Source organism: Lepidochelys kempii, chromosome 11 (genome assembly GCF_965140265.1).
Source record: "Lepidochelys kempii isolate rLepKem1 chromosome 11, rLepKem1.hap2, whole genome shotgun sequence".
NCBI classification, from domain to species: Eukaryota; Metazoa; Chordata; order Testudines; family Cheloniidae; genus Lepidochelys; species Lepidochelys kempii.
Window position 1 is genome coordinate 50,221,123 of NC_133266.1, and position 14,875 is coordinate 50,235,997.

Sequence of the window (14,875 nt, forward strand, 5' to 3'; positions counted from 1 at the left end):
AAATAATGTAGGAAATTCAATTCAAAACAACATTAAAAGTATGTTATGGCTGCAAAATGAAGCACTCTGAAATTGGAAGTGTCAAAACTAAAGTTATCCATGCAACTTTAACTCTGGTGACAGCACTAAATTATATGATGGCATGCTGGTCTAAAAATGGTTAAGTCAGAATCCAGCCCTTTGAGTCTGCTTAGCCTGCTTTCCTCTCTTGTTGCTTCTCTTGTTGCTGTCCCCCCTTCTAAACACACTGTAAGAACACATATGGGAATTAAGTGGCTATGAAAAAACTAGTATATTAATGACTGACAATTTTGCTGGTATTTGAGGTTTCATCAAGACTGTTACAAACTTTTCAAATGAGCTTCCTATCCATGGTAACGTGCACTCCTTTCCTACCTTTACTTTTTCATGTGTACGGAGATTACACTGGGTGTAGTTTGTCCACGTTCTGTTGCTTTCAGGATGTCTAAACCAGTTTCCATTTTGGTCACAAATCTTTGTCACTTTTTCTTTAGCCAGCCAAAATGGGGAAGAAAAAGCAAGCAAAAAAATAGTCAATACTCAATGTCTGTTTCTCCATCTCTAGTATTTCTTAGCCTATAAAAACTAGCAAAGTACAGACAGATTTATTAGTGTGAACAGAGAGCTTTCTTACATTAATATGAATTCTGAGAACCTCATAGCCATTGTATTTGCTTGGCAAGGGCAAGCAAACAAAAATATCCTCCCATCCTTCAATCTAGTTACTCTAAAACTATATCACACAAACTATTAGAGAACTAGATGGCATGATAAGAAGATGTAAAGGTCTTATGTGACAGTCAGGGATCCAAATTAAAATCTGACATTTCAGTCTAATAAATTAGAATTGGAGAGGAAAGAAAATGTCATGAGAGATATTGCTTATAATGTTGACAGTCACTGAAGGAATTGCTTTATCTGTGAACGCTTTACTGCCAACACCTAGCCAAATACTCCCAGGCATGAAATGGCACTGGGAGATCCCAAACGCAGCAGAATCACTCAGGTTGATGTCATTCTCATGACCACAGAGGGCATGTTTCAATTAAGAAAATAGGTCAAGGTTGACCATGGGGGAAAAGTAGTTAACTGTGACCAGCTGAATTGAGGTAAAAGGTATTAACATGTGTCTACACTAGGGAAACATTCTGGGTTAACTAACACATGTTAACAAACCTTGCGCTACCCTCAACTTATTTTTCTAACCTATACAGGCTCACAGGGGCAATTATCAGTGTGGTGGTGCAGTGGGGAGTGTCCTGCCGGTGGGTCTGTGTGGTCAGTGGACCTGGGCAAGGAGCGGGTGTATACAACCAGTAGGTGTGCAATAACATGGAATCTTTTGTAGTAGCAGCTGCCAAGGAGCTGAGCCACTGATCTGTGCTTGGTGGTTAGAGCAAGAAGAAGATTAAATCACTCCCACATACCATTTAGCCTAACAAACCTGGCATACAGGTCCATACACATTTACCTGATGGGTTAAAGTCCTGAAAGTAGTCAGGACAGCGTTGTACTGATACGGTTCCTGCTGCAACATCATTCCAACACAACCAACCATCCCATGTTCTATTACAGTAAGGACCTGCACAAATATAGAGAAATCAGATGATAAAGTCTGGATTCTGCATTCACAAAAGCCTTACAATAATTAGATGTAAAATCTGAAAGAAAGCATATAAACCAAATAATTTCTCTAACAGTTATCAGTTAATAAGATCTCTTATGTGTAGTTTTTAATTCTTCAACACAGAACATAAATATTTCAATCAAAAGCAACCTTCTTTTCTTGAATAAAAAGCTTTAAACAATGATTTGGAATGAGCTTTTAAAGGATGAAGTAAAATCTTAGCCAAAATATTTTAATTAAAACTCCATCTGATCCGATGATAAGAAGAGTACCTTTATTTGTATGTGCATTTCTTTCATTAAGATGTATTTAAAATGTGTCATCATTCACCATAATTGTGACTACAAAGGCCTAATCTGCACTTTATACTCAATGCCAGAGCTACGCAGTGTATTACATAGTCACAGTCCTGAGACACAAGTGACTGAACTAACCAGTTAAAATCAAAATAGTCTATGTTAGGATAAAGAACAAACTTGTAAAGACCATTTCCTTGCTCTTATTTACACAGCAGAGCTATACAATATGCCCATAGCCATGTGGAAGGCACAGATCTGTAAGAGTTATGTTTATTTTTAAACTGCATAAACATTTGTCTTGACCATAGATGATAATTTAATCAGGAGAAAAAAAAATCAGTGTAAAATCTCTCTTCTCTCACCTTCTAAGATTCCAATATTTTTTTAAAAAGATTTAAAAAGGGAAAGTGAATAATTTCCTCTTGAATATTTTCATGAGTTTCTGTAAGCTTTTTGTGTCAAAAGTGGGTTACTATTTAAAAGGCAAAGAATATTTCTAGGACCCAGAAGTTAGAAGAAAGCAAGGATGGTCCAATATGTGAACATTTCCAGTTAAGTATTTACATCACCTGTTTAACATGCAGATGCTTTCAATTTTCATAGGCACATGAAACATCTGGTCCAGAGGGATGGAAGTACCTATAATAGCTATAGGTGGATAAACTTTCTTCATTTTTGTCTGGGTTGGAATTGAATATTTTAGTTATCCATATTTATAAATAAAGCATTAGGTCTGTAGGCAGTAGTGTTTTGGGGTAGCTAACGTACTGCAGGACCTTTCCCTACCAATTAAATATTCTTCCCCACTGCTAAGAAAAATCACATGCTTGTCTTCCTGAAAGTTACAGAAATGCAAGTCGTATTCTAGATAAAAAAAGTTACTGATAAGACAAGGAAGGAGGAGAACTTTAAAGTTCCTTAGTGAAACAATTCAAATCTACTGTCTTCTTCCTCTATGTACTGCTTCTTCGATTATAAGTTCTCTGGGGTAGGGGCCATCCATCCATCCATCCACCTTTCTTGTTCTGTGTTTGGATATCATCGAGCACAACAGGGCTCTAGTCCATTAGTCCTAGGCACTATGGTAACTCAAATAATAAATAATAAGAAAAACCATTTACCTTCTTTACTATGAATAGGATCTTGCGTAATTTTCTGATAGCATTCATACTGTGCTGTCATAATTTTATTCCTAGTTACACTCAGCTGAGTGGAGTCTTCTGTCACATTCTGATTCTTCTCATTTGGTATCGCAATGGCAAAAAACTAGGAAAAAATTAGATTTAAAATATATATATTTTGGAATGTTATCATTGTTTTCACAGCACTTTTTTCTGTAACTGCTACAGTGGAACTTTTGGTTTTCAGGTTCGCATGCTGACATATAAGCAGCTTGCAATTATTATTATTCTTAGCACAATTTCACCAAAAAGTAGCCATTAGAGCTCTTTACAGACAAGCTGATTTTCCTCCTGTTCATTTGGTGAGTGTTCTTACTGTTAAATCAAAATAAAATGCCCCTGCCTGAGGGCAGAAGTGATGATCTGACATGATAAGACTTCAGTTGATAATGGAAGAGAATAAAATGTATTGACAAAATCAGAAGAAGATAAAGAGTTTTATACAAAGCCCATTGAAGTAAATTGAAGGGTGAATACTGATTTTGAAGGAATTTGGATCAAGCCCCAAAGGATTTTCTATGAAACAAGACTTACTAATTGAAGTTATTGGGGCTTTTGATTTGTTTTAGGGCTGTTTGGTTTCCTCTATAGTTTCATAAAGCATAAAACAAACCACACCACAACAGTGAGGTCAAAGGAAATGGGTGATTAATGTGTTACTTAGTCATATGGAGGACACATTATTCTGAGCTTATGAAAATAAGGAGAGTCAGACTGAAGACTGACAATGAAAAGTTTTTCACTGACCATTGCGTACTTATTGGCCTTAGAAATCTATCAGTCTGTCTGTCTATCATGAGTCCCATCTGCTCTAGTTGAACTCAATGGAAGTTTTCCCATTGACATGAATGGGTATAAGGCGACAAGGTCAGAACCCATCACTGCTGTAAAACCCATTGCTAGCAGAGAACACAACTGTGATCAATGGCAGGAAAGGATTTCAAACTTCTGTATGTCCCCTAGTTACTACACAGGCATTAAAAGCAGGATATACTGTTAAAGGGAATTGTCCTTTACTGGAGATTTACATTAGAGCAAGACAAGAATTTCTATTCTGTATTTCCATATTTGCCAGAGAAGTCAAGATCTGTGTCACACCTCTGAAAACTGAAAGTGGAATTACATGCTAAAAAAATGTTAAAACTCACCATGGTAACTGACAAGAGGAGCAGCAAATGAATGATCCAATTTGTCTCCATCATTAAGTCTGAATTTTTTTGTTATGCTACAGTTCAACAAGATCAAGCTGCAATGGAAAAGTTGTAAGCAAAATAGAAATAATTCATATAATTCAAAATCTACTGCCATTTTTCTTTATAATTCACTACAATCAATATATCTAGAGCCCAGTTGTGACCCCATTTCCATGGCTACAACTCCTATCACTCAGGTGGTGCAAAGGGGCTGTAATCCACAGCAGATCAGCAGCAGACAATTCCCATGACATGGGGGAACTCCGTGCTAGTGTATCTGTGTTGCTATTTGGACCCGCACCTCTGCCTCCACCTCCTCCCAACATAAGGGCTGTGTTGGGCTGGGGAAGAGGGCATGGCAGAGCTATGCTACACCAATCCTCCGCTGGGGAGATCTATTAAGGACCCTCCATCAATGGTGGAAATTAGATAAGCCTGATAGAGGTATCAGGACCAGAGCTGGTTCTCAAATTCAGGGAGCTGGAACTGGTGCTGGTTCCCCGAAGACTCTCTGTGGCTAAAAAGAGCTCTGGTGCAGGACAGAATCTGCCCCATTACACTATAGGTCATTAAACATGCAGTAAATTCTGGCTACACACCAGAGTTGAAGCCCATGTGTTAAGTAAAACCGCAGTTTAGTTTATATGAGCATTTAACTGGCATGTTTAGAAAGGAAATTCCACTCCTTCCTTCCTTTTACTTCTGTGACACTGATGGAAAAACTGATCCATAAGCAGCAACTTTAGGCTAATGCTATAGCTTCCCAGGGATGACGGGAGTCAATGGAGGGATTAACAGTGAGCTGTAAAATAGCTTTCGTATCTGCCGATAGTTGGACATTCCTAAATATGGAAATATCAGATCTTTGTGGAACTCTTGTAACATCTCTCCCATAAACATAATAATGTATTTCCATTACCCAGCAAGAGAATAAATGAATAAATAATTAAATAAATGAAATTCTGTGTTTTGTTCCCTGTCAGTAGATGTATACAGTGTGGGAACAGGATACCACTTTACATGTAACAAATGCATTGCAAATGTATTTCTGAACACTTTAAAAATAAGTTCAGCTATTCCAATGGCACCTTTTCACATTACAATGCAGATTGTTATATGAATGAATCTTTGGACATTGAGGTACAAATTCATAAACACCCCCCAAAAGGCACAAAATCTCTTTCAAGCCACGTACATAGACATAATTGATCCTCCTGTGGGAAACCCTGTGGAAAGGGGTTTACCAGAGGAAATTTCTGAGAGGTTCCCCTTGCAATGATTTGCTCCTCATTGTTCCATTGTGGAGTTGGATTTGCTCCCCACAAATCAGACCACAGGGCTCAAACCCCCTTCCCCTCAGACTCTGTAGATAGAGGGGATAAGTGGAAAGACAGGACCAACCACACAAAGACCTATACCTCCCAATAGGGTCCACAGCCCACACCTTTCCTGGTGCTCTAATACGTGCTCTAATAACCTCTCTTAAGGAGGGAGCCCTACCAAGAAGATGATCCAGCAGAAAGATAATTCAGTCTGGGCCATATTACAGTATTTTAGGGAATAACATGCCCCCTCCCCCCCCGACTCCAGATGTCTGTGTAGATCTCTGGACTTATGGAGCATCCTCAACAGAGTTCCCCTGAAGTGGGTGCTGCCTAGAGATGTCTAAGACCTTCCACCTCTTCTACATGGAAGGCATGATCCATGCACTGAGGGGACCTTCCAAATGTTGATCTGGGGGATATGATCAGGTCTGACTTTTCTAAATTAACATGTTTTACTATATTAGCATTCATTACCATTAATAGTAGTAGTAATCCACAGTTCTGTAGGACTGAGCTTTAGGTTGTGGATGATACTACCAGAGCTACTCTATCATTACTTAAGCCACAAAAATCATATTCAAGATATTGCAGGTTTAACTGATGCTGAAGGAGGAGCACTGTTGTGAGCCAATTACTTACATGCAAAGGTGTGTCCAGATTCCAACCACATTTTCGTTTGGGTCATACTCACTCTTGTCTCAGATATTTTCTTATCCAGTAGTCATATCCTACAAGAGATTGATTGGTGACAATAAGCAAACAATTGAGCGTACCTTGACCAACGGGGGTCATTTCACACAAAATCCATCAAACACAAAATTATATACATAATGATGATGGTAAGCAAGAAGCCTGCCTGTCTTTTATATTTTGTACAATGCCTAGTACAGTGGGGGCCTTGACCACTTGGTACTATTGTAATACAAATAATTGCTAAAGATTCTTACTTTGTGGGATGTAGAGTTTGTTTAATTCTCAGGTTTTAAGAAAGTCTGAAGGGGCCCATTTAGGCCTGGTATAAGGTTAAAGACACTTACAGTTTTGCCTGTTTATACCAGGCATGAATTTGGCCCAATATCTTTCTCTCTATCTTCTACTGTTAGTAGGTAACCCTCCTGAGGTCTCTTCCAACCCTAATCGTCTATGATTCTATGATTCTATTTAAAAATGTGGTCACCCTTGTTAGTGTACTTGGAGTAGGAGGGCTCCCTAGCCAGAAGCTTTATCAGATTCTTCAAATATTAACCTGATCCTGAATAAGTAATAAGTAATGTAAGATGTAGTATGTTATCATTTTGTTGTAACTTTGCCTTAATAAGAAGTTCAAACATATTCTTGAAAGTGGGTCCTTGCAGAGACCATTATCTGATATACAGACTTGGAAGAAGTATTGTTGAGTTAGTTCCTAACCAGTCTGTTTGTAAAAGGAACAATTATCAGTACATGTGTATTGAGCAAAGCACAATAGGATCCCAATGGTAATGGAGACTTTTGATTGTTAGACTTCAAGAGCCCATTGCCCCTCAGGTTACCCACATACAATCTTTGTGACCAGGGCACAGAGCTGAGAGAAAGCAGACAGCTTTGGGCTGTGAGGGAGGAAAGACTTTTCTGCACGACGATGTTCCAGGTATACAGCATATATTCTACTTTGTATTTGAGGGTAGTGCTAATCTAGAGAAAACACTATATTTGTATAGGCCTGTTTATTTTCAGTATCTCACATTATGATTTTTTTCTTTATTTATGCACAGCTACAAGTCAAATATTACGCTGGTGGGAATTTGAACCAGAAATCAACATTTGAAAAATATATGGACTATTGCCATAAATTGCAATAAATGTTCTTCACAATGAATTATTTGACCAGTTGTAGTTAAAAGAACCTAAACTGGAGCTGGAAAAATAAGCTGTTGTTTTGGACTGTCACATTCAGATAAAAAGAAAGGTCTCTGGACTCATAGAGAAGACAGATCAAGTAGTAATTAACTACCTGGGCACAAGCTCATAACACCAAAGGCTGTTGTCTTTTCCTCTCCAAACGATGACATATTAGTGGTAGGAAGCCCCATTTTGTTCTCAAGAACAGTGAGCCAAATGGGGTGCCAGGCACTGTTATATATTATAGGGCATGCAAGTCTAATTTAGGATTTTGTTTGCCTATTTACTGAAGATATGCATGAATCTGAAATGTCAATAATTTTCTCTATAACAGTCCCTAAATAGTTTTCCAAAACATATTCTTGCTGACTGATAGATTTAGCATGTAGAGTCAAATAATGCAATCAGATATACCTGTGTACCTCCATTCACTTCAGAGAGGTTGTACAGTGTACATAAAGACAGAATTTGGCTGTTTTGATTCAGGGTGCAAGACTATTTACATTTAACAATATTGGCCACACACTAGCCCAGTTACTTAAATGAGGCACACCTTTTGTGGGTAATGGCTTTGTAAGCATCTCATATCAACTCTTCCAGGGGCATACTCAAACTCTGAGTTCCTAATTCCTCTTAGTAGACAAGAGATGAGCTCATGTCTGCAATGCTGTGAGTGCTTCCTACACAGTGTCCCCAAAGTTGTTAATGTACATTCAAATTTATACCTAAGAAAAGAAAGTATCTTCTTAGAGATGACTGTAATTGCAAAATGTGTAGGTGAGGTTCATGTAGTATACATTTGGATTTCAGTAAAGCATTTCCTACATCATCTTATGAATTCATTAGTTCAAAATTTATTCTATTTGATTTAGATAAGAACATTGCCATGTAGACTAAAAACTGGCTGTAGGACGAACAGCAGTTCATAGAATTAGAGTTGAGGTGGTTTTTGAGATACAGCTGATATAAATGTTGAACCCTATTTTAACAACCCTACCCTGGTTTAGTTATCTGAAAACCAAAAATGGAATTCACAGATGATTCTAAGTTGGAAGGTGTTGAGAGCAAAAGTAAGGAAACAAACTACAAGAGTATCTGTGGAAAGAAGATTTAACTTGAGAAAGATTCAGGATAATACATTTGGGGGAATATAATCAGATACAAAAAGATATTTAATGGCAGAAAAATACAGAAAGCATTAACGCTGAAAGAAATCTAAGAATAACAGTGTAAAAAAATATTCCCACAGTGGAAGTCTTACTCTACAGTACAACTGCAAGCAGTTAAAGATGTTCATAGAGGCAGCTATTTTGCAATGCAAATTTGGCTGTTTTGCGGGGGGGGGGGGGGAGAAGGTGTTTTGTTTTGGTTTTTAAATAGTGTCCTCTATCACTGTCAGATCTAGGATAACAACATTCCAGTGATACTTACAAACTTTAAGAGATTTGAATGAGAATAGTTTTAAAATAAATTTAAAACAGTTTATTTCTAGATTCCCAGGCCGGAAGGGACCGTTGAGATAATCTAATCTAAAACTGGGTATAGATCTTCCCCAAAATAATTTCTGGAGCATATCTTTTACAAAAAACATGCAATCTTTACTTTAAAATGTTCAATAATGGAGAATCCACCCCAACCTTTGTTACGTTGTTCCAATGATTAATTACACTCACTGTTAAAACATTTATGCCTTATTTCCAGTCTGAATATATCTAGCTTCAATTTTCAGCCATTGGATCATGTTATAACTTTCTCTGCTAGGCTGAAGAGTCCATTATTAAAAATTTGTTCCCCATGCAGATACTTATAGACTGTGCTGAAGTCACCCCTTAAACTTCTCTTTGTTAAGTTAAATAAAAGGCTCCCCAGCTGGACTTCATGCATGAAATACGGCAGTCAGGCAACTGCCCGGATTCCCCACTTCCCTTCATCAAGATGGAAGACTGAAACGCATCGTGTGAGACAAAGTCCAACCAGGGAGTCTGCAGATAGAGGAGAATGGGGCATGAGATACTCAAACTACTTCTCCCATCTGTCTACTGGCTGTAACTGGCAACTCTGTAATGAGAGAAGATGAGTATTATTACAGGGGTTCAGATTAACGTGAGCTTTTAAAAAGTCCATCAAAAATGCAACTTGATAGAAACGTGGTGGAAGCCCATTCACTGAGTCCCCAGCTCTTCCCTCACACCTCTATGTGCTGGTGACGGATTCAACAAGACAACCAATGGGTCATCAGTTTACACATTAGATATTGAAGGTAAGTGTGATTTAACGTATTAATTGATACAAAGTAACAGTTCTTTCTGTCTTAAGTATTCTCTAAAATAAAGTCACTAGAACTAGCATAGGGAATTTCAAACAGTAAATCAGTTCTTCAAATATCACACTTATATTTTACTTTTATTGCCTATTGTACAGAATACGGGATAACTTAACCATATGAACTGCATGTTTCTTCTGTTTACTACATTCCTCTTAGCCAAATTATTTCTATTTTTTCTATTTTTTCTATTATTTCCATTGCCTTTGTAGCATTTGTCATTGCCAGCAGTGACATCTACTGCAGAAGGCAGAGTTCCACAACTGTAGAATGAAGTGAGCCAAAAGAGTCACTCATAAAGCTTTAACAGATGTTTTTTCCCCCTTCCACTCCTGCTTTCTCCACAAAGCCATCCTGCCTGCACCAACAGCTGTTTCTGCTTTTACTCTTTTCCCTTCCTCTCAAGAGTAAATGCCCTCCTGACTGAACTCCAGAAAGGTACCATTTTAACACCAGAGCAAAGGGAGAATACAGCCAGAAATATCAGGGCTTGAACTTGTATCCTCTGCATAGCTAGCACAAAAGAGGAAACAGGCCTGGCACATCTCTCTCTCTCTCTCTCAGATTTTACAGAATGAATGATTTAAGCTTCATTTAGCGTTGGAGCCATCAGGAAAATCTGCAACACTGGATTTACAGCTGTATATGCAAACGTCTGTTTGAAAAATTGAAGTGGATGTTTTATACAACACTCTGTCATACAGAGGGAATACTTCCTGATTTTGATTGATTGGAATTACCCTGAATAATCACTGTTCTCACAATATTTTGTTATCTCTCTTTCTGTTTAGAATCAGGGAGTGAGGAGGCATAGGACTCAAAACATTTTCAAATCTCAGGCAAGCTTTTAGTTTGGCTTTTAGGCAAAGGACCAAGCTGGAAATGATCCAAACTTTTTTCATGCATCCCTAATTCAGATGGCCTGCAAGGATCTTTTGACAGTTTGAGGAAGTCTCAAATCAAAATCATGTTCCAAATGGAATAGCACATAGGGCTCAATCCTGGCAGGTGCTAATTACCCTCATTTACTGTTGATTTCTGGAGCACTCTGCACCTTAGAGGAGGAGGTCCATAATAACTCCTAATTAAAAAGCTTGATTAGCAAAGATACTAAATAAATTTCAGATTCATTGACAAAGTTGAAGGAGGACTGCAAAGTGTACAGGGCAGCTGCAGTTCAATTTGGAAATACTTTTAATCTGATAAATGACTTTTCAGTCTTTGCGGGATTGAAACCCCCTTTACAGAGTTTGAACGAGGGACATCAAGATCCATTGTCAATAACTCTACCCTGACCACAGTTAGCAGTTTGTCGATCTGGGTTTTAGCCAGCCCTCTAACAATTAGAGGGAAACCCCATTATAGCTACCTGATTATTAACATGTTACATCTGAGCAGCATATTTTCAGGTCACTAGAATTCCCTTTTCAACACTGCTTTGAATTAAGTCACAGGTAACAGGACTCTGAGAGTTCCAAGACAAGTGAGGCAGCAATTCAGAAGTGTTTTGCCGGCATCATCGCACAGACATCCTTGCCAAACCCCTAGAACTGTTCTTACGGCACGTGTGCAGTGGCAATGAAGTGTTAACTTCCCATGAGCCTCCAAGGCTTCCTTGCAGCATGCTCCTTCTCTGCATAAAACAGGACATGTTACTTGGTGAGCTATATTGCATCTTTTTATAGTTCTTGGGTGAATTGATACTTTGCCTGAATAAGTCGTATTCTCGCGGTGTTATATTTCAGATAGTTCATGTAATAAACACAAAAACTAACCATCGCCTGACTTATTGTACTGGGTCAAATTAATCACTCGTGCACCTCAATTGTGATTTCAATGGGATTGTTGCATTCAGCGCACTCACTGTAGTTACCTTTTCCATTCTGCTATGTAACTATTATCTCCCAAGCCTGTACAAAGCAGAAAAGGAGGAATTAAACCAACTGGCACATATTCTTTTTTCAAATAATGCTCTTAAAGTCATTGGGTATAATTAGGGCTGGTTCTGAGTACATGTTTGTGGTGAGAAGTGGGATCACAGAGCTAGTCCCAGCACACTGCAAAGGAGGCAGCCATATTTTGGTTGCAAAATGCTGTGGACCACAAGGGGAGAAGGCCAGAGGGCACCCTCGAAGAGTAGGATTTGGGTTTGGTGTGGGAGCCTTACACAGTACACCAGTTGGTAAATACAGAGCAGCACTGGGGAAAGCAGATGCAATACCTGCAGAATAGGTGCAGAATGCATTGCAGGGAATGACACTGATCCTACCTACCCTGGAAGTGGTGTTATCCCCGCTCCTGACTTCTGCGGGCATAATGCTTTCAGGGGTCTTCACACTGCTTAATTCCTTTTCCCTCTGACCATTGCTCAAATAATGCTCTTAAAGTCATTGGGTATAATTATGGCTGGTTCTGAGTACGTGCTAGTGGTGAGAAGTGGGATCACAGCGCTATTCCCTATTCATTGAGCCTTAGTACAGACCTTTGTGAATTATTTTTGCCTGAAATAAAACCTCCTTGGAGCCCAGCACTGTAGCTGTTCTGCATGCAGACCCTTCAGCCAGGGCTCTACCCAGGAGGTGGCTTCAGCATGAAGGCCTGGAGCTCTTTGGGCATGGGGGTGAGAAAATAAATTAGTAAGTGGAGCGCAAATGGGGGGAAAGAGGAAGGGGGAGTATGACATTATAGTAGCTTTATTTTATTGTTGCTGGAAATTGTACATCAGCTTCTTCATGTACTAGCTGGAAATATAGACATTATGGTAAAGAGCTTTCTTGTACTTTCCCGTCTTTCCCTGAGTCATTCTTTAAGATAGATATGCTTGAAGGTCTCAGATGTGTTTCAAGTGAACTACAGCAGGCTAGTTCATGACATCGCACATCGTTTATACTCTCTTTATGAGTGTGCAAATATTTTTTACCACTTAAAAGTAAAGTTGTTTGCCAGAGATCTTGTACAGATTACAGAACAGCCTGTGGATAAGATTACAACACACTGAATTACTCCTGTGCACTTTTCCCCATTAGTAGATTTTGGCTACCACCCCATTAAATTTAGTTTCCCATGTCCAACGGATACTATAAGCAGTAACCAGTAATGTTTGTGGCCATTGGCAATAATACTTAAGATCTTAAAAGTGCGATCACAATATGTTGGCAGCACTAAATTTTCTGGAAAGTTTAAAGCCCTTTTTTTCTCTTGGTAACAGCGTCCTTTGCATTCAGTTCTAAATGTTTGATGAGATTGTAAATTGTCCTTGGGAGAGCCAGTAGGACTGACACTTTAGGATGGGGATTAAGAGGAAGAAACCTGCACAAGTTTCTGCTTGTGGAACTTTCTCAACAGTTGCTGCATTAGGGGCAGGGTTATTCCTCTCACGCAGAATAGCCTACCGTGCCTACCCACAAAGGTTGCAGATCCTTCAGGATCAATGAGAGGCCAGGGCTATTCCTGTTCTCATGGTTATGGCTCACTGCATCCAATCTGAAGGGCTAAAGGTGGTTCTTCAATGTATGTATGGGAGGTAGAGGGAAGGAGGAATTGTGGAAGTATTATACAGTGTGAGGCAACTGGTGGTGGCAGTAAGGAGTTGGGGGGAGGGGGGAGATTATGCTTTCTCCCTGCCCTGACCCATCTGTGCCTCTCCTAGCCTACCCTCTGCCCTTCCTGCCCACTATGACACCAATACCTGTAGTGAGCCTTCCATAGACTTCGGAGAGAAGAGGGGGTCAGAGGTGTGGAACACTGCCTGTGAAACGGGGGCGGGGATCACTGTGCCAAGGATCTCCTGCGCACTGGGATCATGAAGGTATGTTTCTGCAAGAATACCTACTGGTGCTAGATAAATAAAAACCATAATAATCATAATCATACCTTTTTTCCCAGAAAGAGCATGTAAGTCATTCAGAGCAGAGACAAAATTATAGAATCACTTCACAACATTTTGTAGATTACAACATTTCCTGTCAACAGTGCTAGCTATTTTGCCTTCTAGAGGGAAGAAGCAATCACAGTCACATGGCATTATACCATCAAGCTCTCATTTCTAGCTCAAACAAAGTAACACAAGCTGACAGCATTCATAAAACCACCTTCCCTGGGAGAACTGGAAACCGATTTTTGCCTATTTTGTACAAAAAAGGTTGATATCAATCTAGGTCTTATTTACACTTTAAAACAACTGCACCTTTTACTGCTCTTGGCTATAGATTAAAATTAATATAAAAATATTTGCCTTTTTGAAGTAGTTGTTAAATAAAGGCACTGGTGGGTTTGGCAATGCACACCTTTGTAAAGAGATTAATACTGCTGTAATTTGTTGCCATGCTAGATTCCTTGGTCTATTCACGAGGATATTATTGTGAGAGGTGAGATTTTAAGTTACTGTTAGTAACGCCTCCGGGTTGCTTATCAAGTGCCATTTGTTTCTCGATTTGCTGAGGAACTTGTTCAACCCAGTGCTCACTCCTTAAAAGATGTTTCTATACTGTATTTCAGAGAGCAACTCTCATTATTTATTTACTGCAGCTAACAAATCTGCTGGTTCAAACATTAAAAATGCATTTTCCTGTGCAAAAGAAATTGCACAGGCATAAACTCCTGACCGCTTTGTATGGTGCATAATTAAGAACTGCTACTTTAGGACATCACATTCCCTCTAAAAAAAGATGGCAAAGCTATTTAGTGATGCTAACATTTGCAGAGAGCTATTATCAACCTAACTGTGTTTTTTCCTGTTTTACGAACATGTTCTCAATGGACATTTAAAATAACTTTCTTTCCTGAAAAGTTTTTGTGCCAAGAGCTTTTTTTTTTTTTTTTTTTCTGGTTCTACCTACCATGTAAAACAAAGGTTTGTTAAAAAAAGAAATGCATGGTCACGCTTGACATATTTTAAGCAGCGTTAAAGAAAATCTCCCAAATAATCTGGTCTTTAAAGTCAACTTATTTTCACGAGCATTCAGAATAACAAAAGTAGCAGCTCTCCAAGTATTCACCATTTTGTCATCAGCCCCTCTTGTCAAA

The 14,875-nt window shown here is 38.9% G+C and overlaps 1 protein-coding gene across 5 annotated transcripts in view; it reads right to left on the reverse strand.

Moving 5' to 3' along the window:
* Positions 1–14,875, reverse strand: part of CALCRL (calcitonin receptor like receptor) — a 95,119-nt gene that overhangs the window by 41,244 nt on the left and 39,000 nt on the right. For 2 of the 5 annotated variants that reach the window (XM_073306117.1, XM_073306118.1), the window contains exons 2-7: positions 13,539–13,687; positions 6,286–6,374; positions 4,277–4,374; positions 3,069–3,213; positions 1,493–1,603; positions 397–509 (exon numbers count right to left, since the gene is read on the reverse strand). In XM_073306117.1, the coding sequence (XP_073162218.1) occupies positions 397–509; positions 1,493–1,603; positions 3,069–3,213; positions 4,277–4,330 (423 nt within the window). In that variant the 5' untranslated portion in view covers positions 4,331–4,374; positions 6,286–6,374; positions 13,539–13,687. Of the gene's footprint in view, positions 1–396; positions 510–1,492; positions 1,604–3,068; positions 3,214–4,276; positions 4,375–6,285; positions 6,375–11,219; positions 11,484–13,538; positions 13,688–14,875 lie in introns of all 5 variants that reach the window. The other 3 variants (XM_073306116.1, XM_073306120.1, XM_073306119.1) reach the window with 2 other exon arrangements.